At 36.4% G+C, this 20,141-nt stretch overlaps 1 protein-coding gene across 8 annotated transcripts in view; it reads left to right on the top strand.

Moving 5' to 3' along the window:
• MAST4 (microtubule associated serine/threonine kinase family member 4) overlaps positions 1–20,141 on the top strand; it is a 595,073-nt gene that overhangs the window by 498,694 nt on the left and 76,238 nt on the right. For all 8 annotated transcript variants that reach the window (XM_033179737.1, XM_033179738.1, XM_033179742.1 and 5 more), the window contains 2 exons: positions 10,768–10,837; positions 16,065–16,143. In XM_033179737.1, the coding sequence (XP_033035628.1) occupies positions 10,768–10,837; positions 16,065–16,143 (149 nt within the window). The remainder of the gene's footprint in view (positions 1–10,767; positions 10,838–16,064; positions 16,144–20,141) is intronic.

The following is a 20,141-nucleotide window of genomic DNA, read 5'->3' on the forward strand; positions in this document are numbered from 1 at the left end:
CTAAGTAAATGATGCTAACTGAAATATTGGAATATTATTTGCTGCTGAAAGATGATAATAGAGATTTAGATGGGCTAACTCAGAAGGTTACAGATAATTAAAAAATAGCAAATATAGAACTTTAAGCTATATAAATATAGAGCATTATATTTGATGTATTATTTTGGGAGGAATTTTTTATACACATAATATATGCTTGTGAATATACACATATTTCTAGATAGGTACATACCCTATCAAAAGAGGTCACTTCTGAATTGTAGGACTGGGGATGGGGAGGTGGAGGTGGAGATGCAAAGTCTGGTACAGAGCCTGACACAAAAGTGTTTGAATGAATCAGTGAATGACAGAGGTTGAGAGAGGTTTTTTGACTTTATCGTATGTCTACTTGAATCATTTGAATTTTTTTCCATGTATATATAATTGCTTTTGTAATAAAAATTAAAATATGTAAAAACATGCAGTTCATTTTTGGGACTCTGTCCCTTCATTTTCCTCTGCCTCAAAGCCTTTCCTTTCACTTTTTCCTCTAGATGCAGATCGAAGGTTGCCCCTGCAAAGCTATCCATTATTGTCTCTTCCGAATTCACTTCTTCCCTATTTTATTGTTACCACCATGAACACAGTTCCATATGCTGGATCTCTCTTCCTTGCCTTGTGGTTTAGAGGCTTGTGGTCAGGGATGGTCTGATTCAGCCTTCTTTCTGCAAAGGCTACCAGGGGCCTGCAAAAAGGGAGGGAAAAGTGGCAGTGCTTTACTGTCCAGCTTCTTAGCACTAGTCTGCCTTATAGTCACACCTGACCTGACACGCAAAATAATTCACCATTTCTGACCCCTTGAGTATTCTCAGAATACAAAGCTTTGGCTTCATTAAACATAGCCTTCAGAATGGTCAGCGTTCCATTGCATCCATTGTCACTGCCAACATAACTTGAAGGAAGCCCCAAGTATCATTTGTCTTTGACTCTCTGGCCCCAGCTAAGTGTCCTGCATATATTAACTCTGCATAAGTGCTTGCCAAATGATTTAAAATTTTTAAATATGTGCCTTTTATGTACTTACTTTTTCATTCAAAGAGGGACTTAAAGACCCTGCCATGTCCTTTAAGAGAATAATCCCCACTTTTTTTTCCCATCTCGGTGCACCCCAGAATACCTGAAGGATTCAACACCTTGCAATAGTAACTGTGGCTGTGTAAGGTAGTGATTCTCTGAAGGTTGACATTTGTGCATACAGAATCTCAAGAGTCGCATGTGACTTGAAACAAGCTCCACTAATCACACTTATCAATTATTTTCAGATTATCTACTAAAGATATCATGGATGCATGTACAGAACATAATGAAAGGATCCGAATGGCCATATTCCTATTATGGATAAAGAACAAATTATGTTTTTATGCAAGAGGGAATGATAAGAAGAATTAGAGTGAATACTCTTAGTTTTGCTTCTGATAATCAGTTGTTGAATCTAGATCCTGTGCCTTGATTTTAACTGTCCTAATAATTTTAAATATTCTAATATTACATGGACCGTATAATAGGCATTCTGCCTCTTATAAAAATGAAAGCAAGCACGAGATGCACAGATTTTAAGTCAAATATTCATGTTTGTTAGGTACTGATTAAAATGAAAACTGGTTTGAACAAACATGAGTAAAGTTGATAGTGAAAATGTAAATATTATGGTTAATGTTTTCTTTATATATTATATATAAATATATAATAAATATTTAACATATATAAATATGTAATAAATAAATATATTTTTTTTACAGAGGTTTTTAAAACTTAGCCTAGGAACACAGGAGCAATAGAAACTTAGCATGTGGGGAAGGGTTCCTATTTTAGAGGGAAGGGAAAACTGTTCATATAATTGGGTAAGAGTAGCAATAGGATTTGGGGTGGGAGAGGTTATGTACCTGCTTAACCCAGGAGGATACCTGTGGGCATTTGGGATTTCTGGATTATTGACATGGTACGATATACTATTTGTTTGGTTTGATAGGGAAGAAATTTCAGGTCTTAATGCTGTTTTGACAATACTTAGGTCGAAGTGAGGTGAATGTATAAAACAGACATCGAACTAGTATGATTGAGACAAGGAAGACGAGATGCTGAATTATGGGAGAAAATAGGGAAGTGAGAAAAAATTTTAAGACTTCCTGGTTAAGAACTCTCAGGGACAAGTGGAAGCTTAGAACATGATCTACAGTATACGAGGAATTCTAAGGCTGTGGTTCTCAACCCTGGCTGCACATTAGAATTATCTCATTTAAAAGGGGTTGGCCAACTTCACCACTATGTAATATATCTCTGTAACACAACTGCACTTGCACCTCTAAAACTATAAAAATAATTTTTTTCAAATGTTGACATATATAGCATTTGATTTGTAAAATATTCTAGTGTGATAAAGGATACTTTTTGTGAAAATAAAATTTCTATGCTCCAGATATATAGAAAGCTAATGTTGTATGAATAAGATCTCAGTTTTTCTATTATTTGTAATGACATTTTAAATGTGTTGCAGAAAGTGCCTGGGATTCATCACAAAGGGAAAAATAATAACTGTACAATGAAGAACTGGTAGACACCACCTTAGCCACGTGACCAAAGTTATCAATAACAGGATAAATCAATTTAATGTACCTCTGGATATGTTACACTGAGAAAGATACTTCATTACTTACATGATATTGCTCCCCTGCAAATTTCATAACCTAAATCTAGTTATAAGGAAATACTACACGACCCAAATTGAGGGGCATTCTGCAAAACAACTACCTGCAATCTTTTTTTTTTTTTTGTGACGGAGTCTCATTCTGTTGTCAGGCTGGAGTACAGTGGTGGGATCTCAACTCACTGCAGCCTCTGCCTCCACGGTGCAAGTGATTCTCCTGCCTCAGCTTCCCGAGTAGCTGGGACTACAGGCACATGCCACCATGCCCAGCTAATTTTTGACAGGGTTTCACCATGTTGGCCAGGATGGTCTCCATCTCTTGATCTCGTGATCCTCCCAAAGTGCTGGGATTACAGATGTGAGCCACTGTGCCCAGCCTACCTGCAATCTTTAAAAGTGTCAAGGTCTTTAAGGCAGAGGTACAATTGAGGAACTGTTTCAGACTGAATGAAAACAGAGAGACATAGCAACTAAATGCAATGCGAAATGCTGGATCAGATACTAAAGCAAGAGAAGAGAATAGCCCTAAAGGACATTATTTGGACAATTGGTGAGATTAAATTTAAATATGGAGTACAGATTACATAATAACATTGTATCAATATTGTATTTCCTAATTTTGAAAATCGAACTGTGGGTGTGTAAGAGAATGTCCTTGGTCATAGGACATATATACAAAAATTTAGAGTTATAAGACCATGTTTCTGACTTATTTAAATAATGTTAAAATCCAAATTTAAAAATATGGAGAGAAATAGTAATAAAGTAATTGTAAATGTTAAACAGGTGAATCTGAGGAAAGAGAGCAGAAGCTGTCTCTACTATTGTTACAGCTTTCCTCTAAATTTGAAATATAAAAAGTGTCACCAAAAAGGGAAGTTGGGATAGGGGTTGGACGTCATTTTTAAAGCTTCAAAGGTGGTTCTCATATGCAGTTCCCATTGACACCTGTTTATTGATCTAAGGAAATGGAGGAAGTGAGTGTGAGAAAAATATTAGAGGAATAAATATCTACAAGCCAAGAGTTTCCAAGATTTCCTGTATGGTTTATGGGAACTGAAAAGTCAGAATTCTGATTTGATAGATTTCTTAGCACATCACATGTTATTTTATTATGAAGCAACAGGGTTAAATGCCTTTGATCCTTTAAGTCTGAACACACTTCTGAAGTTAGAAATTGAAAAATGATTAACTTAAAAGGAAAAGGAAAACATCTTTTCACATATTTTGCTTCTTCTAGATAGAATTCATGTGTACCAGAGGCAAACAAAATGTTTAGCATTTGTTAAATGGGGCCACATTAAAGTTAGTGTTTATTTTTTAACTAAGAGCCAAAAGAAAGAGATTTATAATAGAGAATACCTTGAGATGGAATTTAGAAAGTTATATGGATATGTGTTTCATTTAAATACTTTCTGTTTGACTAGAAATTACTCAGCAATTGAAACAAACAGTCTGAGAAAAACCCATTTCCTGATAACATCCACCCTTCTAGGAAAAAGGGGAAATTATGTGTATCTAATTATGTTAAGGAATTAAATCCCTTCATGTAAGATAGAAAAAAAAAATACGTACGCATTAGGTTACATTCTTTAACTCAGAGTCTTATCCAGGTTCAGTCTATAATTAATTATGTAAGATTAATAGAATGAATCAAGTTTCATGAAATTGCACGAAGCTTAGGAATATCTGTTACAGTGGCTATGTTCTTACCTCCCTTCCTTGACCTTACAAATGCTACTCAGTAACTTTAAACAAGCGGTAAAAGTCATCTCTTCTCTGTTGCTAGGAAGATGAATTACTGTAGATGGGAGGAAAACATACAACTAAAAATCAACTTTCTTCATCACTCTTGACATTCAGCAGTCTTTACTCGGGATCACCTTGAGATGTGACATCAATTCAGAGTAATAAGGAAGGGTCAATGAAAAGCTAAAACATTCTCAAGAACCCATTATAACACATCTCCAAGGGATTCCTGTCAATGCCACGGCATTTCAAATACAGTACACAAGTTCCAGAGAAACAGCTTCATGAAATGGAGACAATGGGTATCTGTGTGAGTCTTATGACAAGAAATTGACCTCTTATTGGGTCTCTCTTCCACTCCCTACATGTGTTTCTCTCTATAACCTCATCAGTCATTCCTTAGAAAACATTACATGTCCATTTATCAACAGTCTATTGTGAAACAGTTTTCTTACAAAGTAAATATATTTAAGGGCTTTGATTTAAGAAAGTTTCTTTGTCGCATGGATAAGGATCCAGAACTGATTTCACGAAGTAAGTCTGGAGTTGGATATACACATCTGTATCTATTAGTAGACATTTAGCTCTTTACATTGTGTTCACCTATAATTGGTTCTAGCAGATAGCTCAAAGCCCTGTGCATAAATAGAACTGATAAATAATTATTAAAGTAGAAAAAAGCTGTTTTCAGCTTGCTATATAACAGGGACGAGATTAGACACTGAGAACTCAAAGTACACTTTTTGTGTATCTAGATGTATAACTGGAGTTTATCCCTTACCATAACTTACAATTATAAATTATTTAGAGAAAGAAGTGGAATATTGTCTACCTATTGTTATATTCCATTTAGTTTTACGTATGGGGACAGGAGACAGAATGATTAAAATGATCATTATCCAAACTTTAATATTTAGCCTGTAGAATTTTCCTTCTCTACAAATATTTTACTTAGCATTGTTGACTGGTTTGAATGAAATAGATTAGGGCCATTAAATTCATTATGCACTAAATAATGAGATTAAAAAATGTTATTTGCTCTAATATACAATAAGAAAATTGTAACAGGATTCTTCAGTGTTTAGGTACTCTAAATGTTACATTTGAGAACTGCAATTAAATGTAACATTGTTATATATGATTGCAGAATTGTGGACTATGAATACATTTAATATATTTGAAATTATTTTATGTGGAGCCTCCATAAGTAAAAAAAAAAAAAAGACTAAAGCTTGCCCAGGTGTTCAAGTTTTGCCCTTAATTCTCTCTCACACTGATAAACCATATTCTCCCTCAGTCTTCTCCATCTCAATTGATGCCACCATATACTCACTTGCTTCTAAAATCTTGAAGTCTTCTTTGCGTTCTTTTCCCCTTTATTCCACGCAATCCCATTTTCCAGCAAATCCCATCGGCTCCACTGCCAAAACGTAACAGCTCTTCAATCACCCTATCTAAATCACCATCTCTCTTACCTTGTCTGTGCTGGTAGCCTCCTAACTCATCCCCCTGCTTCCGCTCTTGCCTGCTTAAAGCCCACTGGCCACAGAACAGCTAGAACGGTCTTTCTAAAATGTAAATCAAATCATGTTATCCGTCTCTATAGAGTAGATGTTTAGTAAATACTTGTTGGCTCAGTCAAGCAGTGAGTAATGGTGCTATAACTATGGAAGGGTCAATAAGACAGGGACAGGAAAAACCAAAGATTCAGAGAGCCCAGATTATAAGAAAGCCTTGATTCATTGTGTATAATTCTGTCTTTACTTGAAACTTAAGCATATGAGTCTACTTCTATTCATTAGCCTGCCTGTGAACACTTGACAACTTACCCAGAGAATTCCACTGAAGGCCAATCAAGGTTTTTTCTTGGCCACTTAGAGTCGAAACAGCTGCCTAGGTTTAATTAATATTCTACAATTATATCTGGAGAGGAGCCAGTTGGAGACAGGTGTCTAAATGAAAGGGAGATTCCTAGCTCTTTTCATGAGTCACCTGTCTGGGTCTGGTGAGATGGATTCAAAGTTCTCAGGGGAACGGAACTGTTATTTTACAGAGTTCACTCTGGTTGAGGTTCCTGCATCGTGTTCCAGTGCCCACTTTATCTGCTGGTGTTCATCATACAAGGAGATCCTAGGTTTGATTCTGTGAAGTTTGGTTTTAGGATTTTTAAGCAGTGTCCATTTGCCAGGAATCTCCAACACAGCAATAAGAAACACAGCACTGATTGTTATGGTGCAAATGTCACAACTCATTTAAGGGGATCATCAAGTAATGGCAACATGGATTCAAATGGGGGGTTTACTCTTTGATCCACCAGGAGTTTAAATGGCAATTATCATTCATTCTTGGATTCCCTCAGTCTTGATAGAAATTCAAGTCATCAGAAACTATCATTTCGCAAACAGACAACTATTAAAAGCACATTAATAATCTATAGAGGGCATAGCATATGCCTTTTAAAAAGATTTGCAGCTTGCTTCTCGTAGCAAAGACACAGGACTTCTCCAGTCTAATTATAAAGTAATCAAACAATTTAATTAATCTGGAAATCACTTTCTTAACAATAGCTGCCGCTAAAATGAGGCACCCTGTGTAGTGCCATTAGGTAAAGTATGTTTTTCCTACACTGCTTATGTATTAGCCATGCTAGTGCCCCATGGGGACCATGGAGTTAATTACCTACCTAATGCCTGACCACTACTAAGGTTTACTTTACCAGGTCAGAAACAGCAGCAGTGATACCAGCAGTCTATAAAGTATCCTAGCCCTCAAACATCCAAGAGCCAGCAAATCCCTGAGAGCAGCAGGATTTTAGTTATAAGCAAGTGCTGCACATATGGGCAGAGAATTAACTGGCACCAGTTTTCATTTGGGAGTCTCTCAGGTATTGCTTTGCAGATGGGTGGATGAATTCAGAGAGCAGTGCTATGAGGAGTGAAGGTCATGTATAGGACTCAGGTTCCACTCCTTCTTGCTCTCATCCTGGGAAAGCACTGTGCATATGCACAGCAGCCAAGTCCTCATTGCTGAGTTTGGAATACATAGTATGTGCTTTATAATTTGGCCTCTTCTAAATTTTGATCACTGTATAACAAAATAGCATTGCTAAGTCTTCAGAGACTGAGTAGGAATCAATTTTTATTTCAAATAAGAACGAAGACTTCAAAGATTGACTTCTACCTGCCAAATCTGCTAGTCTTATAATTCCTCCCTAAGGAAAATGGAGGAATTTCTGTAATACATAACACAGAAATCTATAGACTGCTCATTTGCCCTTTTCTTCTGTTACCACCACCACTCCATTTCTCTCCCAAAATTTCCTATTAGGGGATCAGTCATTTTCCCAATCTACGCACATTGGAAACATCAGTCACTTTTTTAGCCTGTATCCTTTTTCACTTGTTTCTAATCCGCTGACGACTATGCTTGGTTTGCCCACCAGAATATCCTTTCTATTGGCCTTCCATGTCCTAGTCTAGGTCCCTCCTCCTCTGCTACTCCCCTGGGCACCCACACCAAGTACACTCAGGCCAGCTTAGAACCTCTGGCATCTCTCTCTTGCCTCCAAGTATTTCTTAAAGCCTCTAACTAATCAGTACCAATAAACACAGCTCACTGGCTTTCCCAGTCCCAATTCCCTTCAGCCAGAGAAACTGTCTCGATTGCTTTGCCCTACTGTGTTTGGGTTGTTTCTGACTCCTTCCTGAAGTCGCCTTCTGTTTCTCCTCTTACCTAAAACCTGCTAAACTGCCCCCAAATTGAGCTAGAGTCCCTTGTCCTTAAGGAATTATCAGTTTCTCTAGCCCACATCATTCTCACTCATTTTCTCTAATATCCTCTGACAGTTAAGAGCCTTAATGATAATTCATGTGTGTATGTCTATGTGTGTGTTTATGTGTGTGTATATATATATGTGTGTGTGTATAAAGATATGTATGTATATATACTTGCATTTTAATTTAGCTTTTTGGCCTGACATGAAACAGAAACATCTGTGATTAGTAAGCTAGAACCAACACCTCTATAGTCTTGAAGTTGAAGATGTGGGAATTTAAGTTAGGTTTTACAGCAGTGTAGTAGATGAGAAGAAAATGAGGAAAATGTTCAAGCAATGGACCTAGAAACGCAGCCTAAGATGCGAGGGCAAAATCTGAATATGGGAAATGGTTAATGGCAGCCTTGTCTTTTGTTTGTTTTTTTTTTAAGAGCAGAGTTAAATTCACCTTTTTATCTATGTCTCTGCCTGTTCCTCCTGAAGATGATGGGTCAGCATGGGAACCATACATTAATATCCCGAAAAGTGAAAAGGGTTTTAAGTCAATTCCTTGTTTCTTCCTTCTTCAGATTAAAAAATATATATTAATAAGCTCTCTATTGTTCTAGCTGATCACATTAGAATCTCCAGATATAGTGTTTTCTTTCCAAAGCACACAGGGCTAAGAATTTGGTGCCAGGTTTCATTAGCCTTATGGTTTCATTTTAAGTGAATAGGTGTAGCAGGGATTGTTCTTAGAATGTCTTGGCTTCAGATAATCAGTTGTTGTGTTACGCCTAATTATTTACTGGTAGTTTGCTCTATATGGTGTGTGAGCAAATTGAACACTTTTACCAAATGAAAAACAAAATTTATGTGAATATTTCTGGCATTAGATTATTTCCTTTAGGAAACAAAATTTTTAGCCATCTTGAAATTTGAGATTTTTAAAGGAATATGAGGAGAAATGTACAAGCTAAATTAGGGGTGTCAGGAGAGGGGATGAAGGCTGTTGAGAGAAGTTGAAAGAACTTAATTTAGCTGTGTAGATAAATGGACAAAATGAATCCTGTATTACTGGATGGCAAAAGCAGAATTCATTTCTCCAGGGGCCCAAGGAATAACAGATGCAAAGCCGTGATAAATTTCATTGCAGCAGGGGGAAAAATGCTTCATGATTCTCTATCCATAAAGAAATGGGCTTCTCAGCTCTTCCCAGTTAAATGGCTGTGATTGTGCTGTCTGTCATAAAGTTAATGGCATTTGTTGAAGACGTCACTATAAAATTTGCAACCTTAAGTTAATTGAAGAATTTCAGTAGAGATATAGTCAGTCCAAACGTCCTCAAGGTAACACTAAATGTATCCTCCTTAATGTGTTAGTCTATTCTTTCTGCACACTGGTAATAAATTGTTTACAGCCAGGTACTGACTTTGATGTAAAATCTTGTATTCCTTACACCCAATTACAGTAGTCACTTTCATTAAGAAACCAGTAATGTGGCACTTGACTTGCTGTTAGGGATTAAATGTAGCTTCCTGATTTATTTTTCCTTTTTCCTTTTTCTAGAAGGTACAGGATTGCTTTGCAGCCTTTCCTTGCCTACTTATTTAAACCAGCTACAGTTCCATGTGGTCCTCAGACAATTCCGCCAATCTAATTAAACATGCAGAGGGAAGCAGGGTGGTCTGGAGCATCCTGAACTTGCCCTCGCCAGCTGCTGGCCAAGCTTTCTCAATGATCAGCAGCAGGTTGAGTGGGCTAATGGAGAAAGTAACAAGCCCCAGAGGAGCTGCCCTCCTTCCAACGAGCAATCACTGCTCCACACCACCCCTGAAGGCCTGGGGAAGGTGGGCTCTGCCAGCCTTTGTGTGGCTGTGGCTTTTTGAGGCTGCCTGGTCAGTCACAGTCCAGCTGCTTAGGAGCAGAGGGATTGTTGAGGAAAATATTGACAAGGGGTAATCCTGCTGAGCCACTTGGCAATGCTGAGATAGATCTGGGTCATTGAGAAATAGGTCCAAACTGCTGTGGTCTTCCCAGTGTTTTACAACTAGTTCTGACACATCCACTTTTAAAATATGTGCTTCAGAATATGAGGATTTATCTTCAGGAACCCAGACTCTTATTCAGTCTACTGTAAACAAAAAGTACTAAGGCTGCCTGCTAAAATGGAAAACACCTCCAATTGAAGCATATGCTTAGCCTTGCATCCTGCTCATTGAAATGTTCGCATCTGGAGGGTCACAACCAAGACTTGTATATATTCGTTACTCTATCAGATTGAAATATTTGTATTGTTATATCCATGCAGGACTCCTGGTTGGTGATATAGCTGAATGTGTTTATTCATGTGTCTCGCACACTTAAGAAAGCTGTGCTGGAACTCATGCTCCCCCATCCCCATCTCCTCCCCCGGCCCACCCCACCATCCCTGGTCCAGGTAAAACTAAAGCATTATTGGAGGAAAGGACGTTCTGCAGAAATGTAAATAAACTTATTTCTAAGGAGAGGATTCTTGAGGTGAAAATGATACAAAAACAAAATCATGTAGTAAAATTTTCTCTTTTTTCTCTCTCTCTAGGAAATAGCCCTCAAGATAGTCCAAGAAATTTCTCCCCCAGTGCCTCAGCCCATTTTTCCTTTGCACGGAGGTAAGGACTTTATGTGAGTGGAGGCATAAAGTCTTATAGAGAGAATCCCATTTTCCTCTCCCGCTCCCCACTTTTCGGCCTCCCCACCTCTCCCCCTCCCCGCGTCTTGCCGTCCCCGCTTCTCACCCTCCCCTGCTCCGTGCCCTGTGAGGTCCTGCTCATTATTCTGTAAGGCCTTCTCCAAAGCCCCACCAGCCAGAGGAGCTTAGGCTGCCACAAAGCTTTGTTTTAACACACCTGCTTTAGCAGTTTCAAGCCAGCAATTTAGTGATCCCATTGAGAAAAAGCCACGCATGGGCTATAGGATGTTTTCTGCTTTCTCTTCCTATCATGTTTGCAATTGGGCACCAGACGTCAAAGATAGATGTCTTATAACTCGACCACTGAGTCAAGAGGAAGTGTTTTTGTTGTTCAGAGGATAGCAGGCGCACAATGTCATGTCACACCATGTTCATTGTGGATTTTCTGCTATGATGTAGCCAAGTCAGAGGAGTGTGCACAGTCATGTCTTCTGTGTTCTGCATGTGGAATTCATCTGCTTCGCCCTGTCAGATGCAGTCCTTCACCTTCCTGGGCTCCTTCATCCCTCTCACGTGCATAGCTTGTCCTCTTCTGCCCAGGAAAAACACCAAAAAAACAAAGTGGCACCTTCAGCCAAGTTTCTGAATATTCAGGAGAAACTCGGTTTATGATCTGAATGTCCTAGATATTTACTCAGTTTTCCTCAGAGACCTAACTATGTCCTGAAGTGGATTAAGGTAGCACTTAATAAAGACACATAGGTAGGTTAAAAAAAAATTGTTCTTACACACATAACTAACCAGCAAAACTTGCAGTGCCCTCACGACCGTTTGTCAGCATGTCATGCATTTTACATTACTAAGTCTAGAAAAAACAGTTGCCACCTTTTCAGATTTCTGTGTAATTAAGATTTCATTATGAATCTGATGTGAAAAGGTTTGTTCTTTCATAGTTAAGTTGTTTCCCATCATGTGTTAAATGCCTTTATATATCTCACCATGGGGACAATATAAGAGTGATAAAAACATCATCTCCAGGGAACTTATTGAGACCCAATACGCTGTTTTTACCCCCAGCTCCAACTTCTCTTTTTTTAGCTTCTTAAGTACTGTAAGAAAATGTACTGGTCCCAGAAAGCTTGTTTGCCCAATGAATATTAATTCATAATAGTGCTACTATTCCAAGTGGAAAAAAATCCTATAAAAATTCATAAATAAGTGTTTACTATAGTCTACTATAGTCTTTAAAACCTACCTCTGTAAAGGGGAGAATGCATTTATTATAAGTAATAAGAAAAATGGAAATCTCATGGAGTGCATTTAAACATGACAGAAATCACAGTATCTTAATCCTGGCAGATTTATAAAAATGAAGAGAATCTAATAATTAAATAGGTGACTGAAGGACACGTGAATCTGGTTTCCATGCTATTAAAAAAATACATAAACCCCCCAGGCATGTTAATTTTTGACGAATAAACCATAAACCATGACAGGAGATTATCACAGGAGACCTCTAGTTCATTTTGCATGAATTTCCGAATGGAACTCCCTCCACACTCTTCAAAAAGTATTAATTTAGATTAGGACATGAATGATCATCATTTTAAACTGTTATTCAAGTAACCAGTGTTATGAAAACTCAAATTGGTGTATTTTTATGTAACATCTGGGATATTTCTCTCCATTTTAGAGTTGATTTTTCCTCAGGCGACGTGGAGATTCCACTCCTAGGTCACCTTCCATTTGGTGCGCATTGCTGAGCCTTTAAGAAGTAATGTCATTTTGAGACTCCCACATTTTATTGTTTTGTAAAATTTAGTCCAACTGAGGAAATATTGCTCTGTTTTTAAAAGTAGTCTTGGGTAAAGGAATAAAAGTCTGGCTTATTAATCTTTTCTGATCTTTCTTACCTTATGTGGTAATACTTCCCTAGTAGCCATAACCCTGTAACAAAATAGTCCAAGTATAGACTACAAAGTATGATGACACAGACTTGCTTTCTATATTTTCAAATGCAGATTTGAGAGTGAAATTATCGAATTAATTTTTTACTACTAAGTAAAATAAAAGATGAAAGTGAGAACCATAGTATAGATTTTGTCTGGAGCAAGGAAACATTTTCACATTGCTAATTGTGGTATTAATTTACAATCCACCTGATTGTGGACCTACTTAATCCTTTTTTCCCTGGTGGTAAAATGGAGGTAAAAATACTCTCCTGCCATTCCCAGAAGTTGTGGAAGTTTATGTTTTGCAGATTGCTTTCACTTTTGTAGGAAACATAGAGCCTTCCAAGAAATGCTGTGGGTCTCTCCTAGTTGCCTAGTTATTATGCACTAGGTTGAATCTCCAAGTGTATTTCTACAAGCCAATTACTACGACAAACTTGCCTGCTGAGTTCAGGTCATCAGACAATTGTTGAGTACTGGGCTGGAAGTCAGGCCTACTAAAGATCATTGGCTCTTGTTATCAGTTTCCAGATGAGAGTGTTTTTCCTGCTCCGTTTCTGTTTTTATGCATTTGAATCTGCTGAGTCTGATCATTGTAACCTCCCAGTTACACCTCCAGAATTCTGGAGTAGATTTTAGTTAACTATATTGGCATAGTTCAACTTTTTCCAGCATCAACTGGAATATTCGGTGTATCACTCCAGATAACTATAACAATAAATCTGCTTCTTCTTCATACAGTTAGAATAGCCAAGTTGATATTGGAACTGTTTATTCTTTCTTTGTTGTGTACCATATTAATCTAAATTTTTGTGAGTGGTATTGAAATAAGGGTTGTTATTTTTTTGCTGATCTTTTTTGTGTCCCGTGTTCCCATCAGATGTTTTTCTCTTATTACTTTTTAATTTAATGTAACACCAAGATTCCCACCCACAAGGGAAAAGACTCTTTTCAAAAAAGGCTTGTTGCATTGGCAAGAATGTAGTCTTGTCTTCCTGTAACATTTTAACGGTAGCTACTGCAAAGAAAAGACAACATTGTTAGCAGGATCCAAATTGTACTTGTGTGATAGCTTTCTTGAAAAAAGGGCATGTTCTCTCAAGTACTGTATATAGCATGTACAGTGACTTCTGATGTGCAGTTGTCATGGTAATGAAAATGCAGTGGTTCTTTGTGCTCCATTTGAATAAATAGACACAGACAACTTAGGGAACTTTATGAGTTGTAAATTATTTCTGGTCCGTGGCTGTACAGAGTACTGAGCACATTCTTGTTTAAACATCTTTCTAGTTGTGTGTTTTCCGGAGCAAGCAAATGTAATTTATGCTTCAGAACTAATAAGAACATGTCTTCTCTTGGAATTGCTCATTCATCTGAAATATGTTCATTGATACCTGAGGGGAAGGAGAGTTAATGAATCACAAAACAAAATCATAGCGGGGGGAAATGGTGTCCCTCACTCTTTCCAGAGACTAGTTTCTGATCATTGCTATTAAATGGACTGAACAATTCTTTTAAAATCATATCCTTTTCTTACTTTATCAAATTGGAGGTGCTTAAAATATATCGTGCAGGTATGGATTCTTAACTGTTTAATAAGTGTCCATTTAACAATTAAGTATCTTTATAAACATGTTATATAATTACTTTCTTCTTAAATCATTAACATTTTCAGTTGTTTAAAAGTATTTCAAAAGAACATATAACTTATCTCAATTTGTTTTATCTGGTATATTTACATACATCTTATTTTGCTTCTTTTTTTTTTAACATACTTGATTCAATTGTACTCCAATCATGGTACAGAAATGACAGGTAAATTTTACTAAAATCTTAACATTGTGGTAGTTCTGTGATTTGTCCACTTGACTTTTTCCATTTTGTCTTTATGGACCATTTGCATTTATTGGAGTTTATATCCATGGCAGCCTATAATTTTATTTTTCCATGAATATAAATTTAGGCTAAAATGTCAGTTTTTTACATTAACATCTAACGGTGACATTTCTCAAATTCAAGCCTAATACTGTTGAATTCCCTAACTTCAACTTATTGTGAATGTGTCTCTGGTAAATTTTGTCCACTCTTGTCACTTGGCAAGTTAACATAATTACAAACGTAATAACACAAATTACGAAATGTCCATATATGACACTGCAGTCTTATTGATCTAAGAATGCAATGTTGCTGATTTTAAAGTGTGTGTTTCCTTTTTTGCCCCTTGGCAAATTTACATAGAACATTCAAAATGTTCTATGGCTTTTAAGGCACAATCTTATTCAAAATTGCATTTAAAGTAATAGCTCTGGAATGCCAGAGATTTCAGAAAATTTGCTTTCTGGTGTCCCTTTCCCTTTGCAGCAGTATTGTTTCTACTGCTGCATTCACTCATCTGAGACCCTTGTAATGACCCTTATTCACAGCCAAACTCCAATTGAGAAACCACCCATTCTGTCATCACTTGAAGATACAAACCACCCTCTTCATGGCTCCTGCCAGCTTTGCCTCTAAGACTGAGGCAAACAACTTAGTCTTTGCATTAAGTTCTATTACTGATGGAGAAGGTTTCATTCTGCCCCGACTGTTAACCAGCCAGAGCTGGGCTGCATGCTCAAAGACTCGGCAGGAGGCTTTGCTATAACAAGCCAGGTCATGTCCGAAGGCAGTAACTCTTAAGAGATTCTAAGCATAAGGTCAGTTACTTACTTAATGCTAAAGTTATTTGACACTTCAGGCCTGAGCCAGCCATGAACCCAATGATCCCTTCTTCCCTAAGCATGATGAGTAGAACTGTTCCCTTGAAAATCATAAGCAGAAAGTGTTTCAGATGCAAAGAAAGTCCCCACAGGCTCTTGTGCCATGCTGGAAGTCAGCCCCTTCCAAAGATCATTTGCTCTGGTTATCAGTTTCCAGATGAGAGTGTTTTCCTCCTCCCTTTCTGTTCTTATTCATTTGAATCTGCTGAGTCTGACCATTGTAATTATCCCTGGTATTCATTTTGTCAGAGTATGTTAGTGAGACATCAATAATATGGATCAACCCATTCACTTTCTACTTGTTTGGTTGTATTGATTCAGTTTAACTAAAAGTCAACCTACTGTATAATGTTTGTTTACCCTGACCCTTGCTGAGCATTTCCACATCCTCACAGACTATGTTTGTATCATTTGTTTGACTAAAAATACTTAGTTTCCCTGGAGTTCCCATGTGACAGTATGCCAGCGTTGGCCTAAGCTAAACTCACTTTCTCAATAGGACTGATGGACGCCGCTGGTCGTTGGCTTCTCTCCCTTCCTCTGGCTATGGGACAAACACACCCAGCTCTACGGTCTCTGTAAGTGCCTGATTTTTTTTTTTTTTTTTTTTCTCTTCCTCACAACAACAGAGCTATTACACAGGCAGTGTTCTCTGGGTGTTTCCTGGTAGGGAGGAGAAGATAAATTCTGCATGTCTGACACTCTGAATAAGCGACACATCAAATGATGGCCTGACAAACATAAAAAGGACATACTTTCACTGCAAGCTTTTAAACTGTAGTGCATAAATTGAGGAAGTTCCAGGATCACACGTTTGAAGGAGATTGGAAGCTTTCATTTTAATAACATTTGGTGTAGTTTGGGGGAAAAAACACAATCTAGTTTTATTGCTTTGGTTCCATGCCAGTGACATTAGTGCTAAAAATGCCATTGAACTTTCACAGACTGTGTCTTTCTTCCTATGTGGCTTAGAGGTTTGTTTTGTTTTGTTTTTTTCTCTCCTTCAAAGAAAAAAAAAGGCAAGTCTTAATTTATGCCTTCTAGGTAAGAACTTTCTTTTAAGAAGAAATTAAAACAACTTGGAAGAAGGTTAAGATAAATAGAGACATGGTGGAATTATGAAACTAGGATAGAGGAAAATGGATACTCTTGCCTCAAACTTAACATTTCAACAAGAGACCTAGCAATTACTGGAAACAACTCAGTAGGTTAGATCTATGTTTTTTTTAGTTTACATTAGTAATCATGTGGGATAACTGTATCTGCAGGGCTGTAGAAACAAGTTGGTCATTTAGATAGACCTAGTAGGTTGCAGATGTTCAGTATATGGAGTGATCTAGCTCTATTTGTACCAGCGAGGAATGTGGACCTAGAGCCTCATTTTGTCAAAATCTCTGGTTTATTGTTTAGGGATATCCATCTATTGTATTTTTTATAGCCCCCAGCACTCCATTAAGCACATAGATTTAGCCACTTAATAACACTTGAATGACAAGAAACTACAGTTAAATAGATAAATTCTAACTGGTATCACCTCTGCCTTATACTGATGTATTTCCAGAATTCCAAGTATAATAATATAGCGTAGATTTTCTGGAGTACCTTTAAAACCAAATTATTAAAAACTGTTGCATTATTTTTACCATCTCTTTTTGATATTTCATTGAGCAAAGGTAATTTATTTTTCTATCCATTATTCCATTTTGTTGTGATATATGAGTCTATTGTCCATTTAGATCATATTTTTAGAAACATGCTAACAACCTTGAGTGGTTTCAGAGGCACATCAGCATCAGTAAAGGATGCTTAAAAGTCCTGAATAGCATGAATGAATAAAATTGTCAGTAAATAATAGTGAAGTAATCCTTGATTCTTATGGCAGTCAACTATCAGTGGTTATTGGCCAGTATTTTAGATGTGTCTTTTAACTCCAATTTTTTTTTTTTTTGTTTCAACTCTATCACCTTGCATTGCCTTCAGTCAAGTTTTATTATAACTTGGACATAGAAATCTCTCTTTTGCAAGAAAAATAGGAGAGAGTTCAGGATTTGTATTCTTTCCATCTTTAGTAAGTCATTCATTTTTAAAAGTGAATACATAATAAAAGGTGAGCTACATAAAATCAGACCCTGTTTGGTAGAAATAATTTTTAAAATAATTTTGTTTTATAAATATCTGTTATATGCCAGGCCCTGGTCTAAATTCTTAAAATGCATTGGCTCATTTAATCTTAGCAACATCCCCTATCAGGTAATTGCTGTTTTTTTTTCATTGTATGAGCCAGAAATCTGAGGCACAGAGAGACTGTTTAACTGAGTGACTGTTTACTGTTCCATTGTTTTCTCAGTAAGAATATGGTGAGCAGTTTTAGAACCCAGTCTCTTGGCTCTTTTAAAGGAATTTACATGGTATTTCTTCAGATAAACCTTGTAATTAATAAAGCTGACCTGGTCATCAGTCCAAATGGAATCGTTGCTGTCTCTAAATTCTGTTTGTGCCTACGGAAGACACCCCCAAGACCGTTTTTAGTCTACACACATACTTTGTGTTTCTAACAGCTCTTCTCTGAAGTGTTTATTTTATTGGAGACATTAGTATCATATAATTATTGGGATCAATATTCCAATTTTTTCCTCCCAAATGAAATTTGAGCTTCCAGAATTACTCCTTTTGCCAACAGACAGAAGGGACTATTTAGATTATGAACTGCAGGTGCTGTAGTGTGAAAGTTCAATTATTTTTTTTCTTTTTATTGGTTATTGATAAAAGTGATGAGTGAAAACTAGAAAAGCTACTTCTCTATTTTTCTCAGTTTCTTTGTGGTCCTACTCTTTAAGTATTAGGGCAGAAAGTGTGTAAAACTTCTTAGTAGTTACAAGTTTTTCTTTTTTAAAGCTAATCTGAATCACCTTTAGATTCTCATTTCCCTGGGTTAACTGTTAGTCATTTAGCCAATCAGAAATGTACTTTAACTATTTAAAAAATCAAATGTAGAATATATACAAATAAAATTGCAAGCACTTTGAAAATATAGTTTAAACTTTACAGATAATTTCAGCTGTTGTCTGAATGCCAGACTGAAATGTAAACATTATAATATCTGTATCCTTTGGTTATTATGGAAACTGCAAAATTGCTAAATGTTAAAAATGCTATATTCTGAAATTGGAAAGATTTAGCCAGATGAAGTAAATCAGTCCTCCCAGAGAATATTCAGTGTTGCAATTTCTTCTAACATCACAGTTTGCAGTTAAAATTAATTTGTGGAGCTTTTCCAATATGATATTCAGATAATTCTTAATTTTGAAATAAGTACTATAGAATTGTAGCAGTCAGAAGACATTCTCCCATATGTTTCTTATCAGATAAATTATTTTCTGCTGAGTGAAAGTACAGAAATAAGAATATAAGTACTCATAAAAATATGAGGTATGTCTATAAAATGATATGATTTAATAAAAAGTAGAAACTTGTATGTGCATATGAATACTATCCTTGGCAAAATGGTTACCTGCAGAGACTAAATGCTTATTGAGTGATATCGTGACTCAGAAAATGGTTTTGGAACTCTAATTGCTTTAAGAACTAGCAGCATAATTTTTTTTGTATATCTTCATTCTTTGGACCCTTCTCTGAAGTCAATAGATACTGTTCCTGTGCAAGTACAGTTGCATAATATCTTGAGCCTGGTGTGTTTTGAAATTTTCACTTTGAGAAAGGTAACATCCCTGTTCTGTACATAACAGACCAGCAACAGTGGGGCCAGCCGCTCATAATCAAATATATTAATATTTCTGCAGCAATTTGAATCAACATTCACACTAAGTAGATTAAATAAATATTTTAAACAGCTTCACATCAGTTCAGTTGGTGCTTTGCCACCAAAAGAGATTACTGTAAACTTAGGAACAAACTTCTGAGTTTGTGGGTTTTGAAATCTTGGATACAGGATTGTGGACATTGATTTACCTTTGAGACATATCTGCAGATTCTTAATTCTGTTTTTCTATTTGCTAATTTCCTTATCTTTCCTCTGATCACCACTGCTTATCTCCTGCTTGCATTGATTTTATTTTTTTTCTTGATTTCTTGACTTGATTTAGATCATGTGTTTTATTTCTTTTTTCTTAGTGAAAAGTGTTTAAGGCCATGACTGTACTTACTGAATAGAGCTTTGATTTATCTCATAAGTCTTTCTAGTAGTGTTCTCATTTTTTTATTGCTTGTAAAATAATCTCATTACATTATAAAAATTCCTCTTTGTCTTAATACGTACTTAGTAAGATGTTTTATAATTTCAAGTTATAGGAATAATTTTTAAGCTTTGGGCATTAATTTCTAGTTTTGCTACATTGCAGTGTTTTAGTATTTATGAAGGGTACTCTTAATATAATGATTTTTTTTAAAATGCTTACTAGAACTGACATTTTAAAATAAGTAGTGTCTTTCAAAATGTGCTTATTCTAACCATGTTTCCATTTACTTAAAAATTTCTCAGTCTCTTTTATTAGAATTACTTAGAGAGTTTACTTCCGACTAAAAATGAAAACAATAGTTTCTTTGCTTTTTAGTTAAA

The sequence above is a fragment of the Trachypithecus francoisi genome, unplaced genomic scaffold (assembly GCF_009764315.1).
Source record: "Trachypithecus francoisi isolate TF-2019V2 unplaced genomic scaffold, Tfra_2.0 Lachesis_group2, whole genome shotgun sequence".
Lineage (NCBI taxonomy): Eukaryota > Metazoa > Chordata > Mammalia > Primates > Cercopithecidae > Trachypithecus > Trachypithecus francoisi.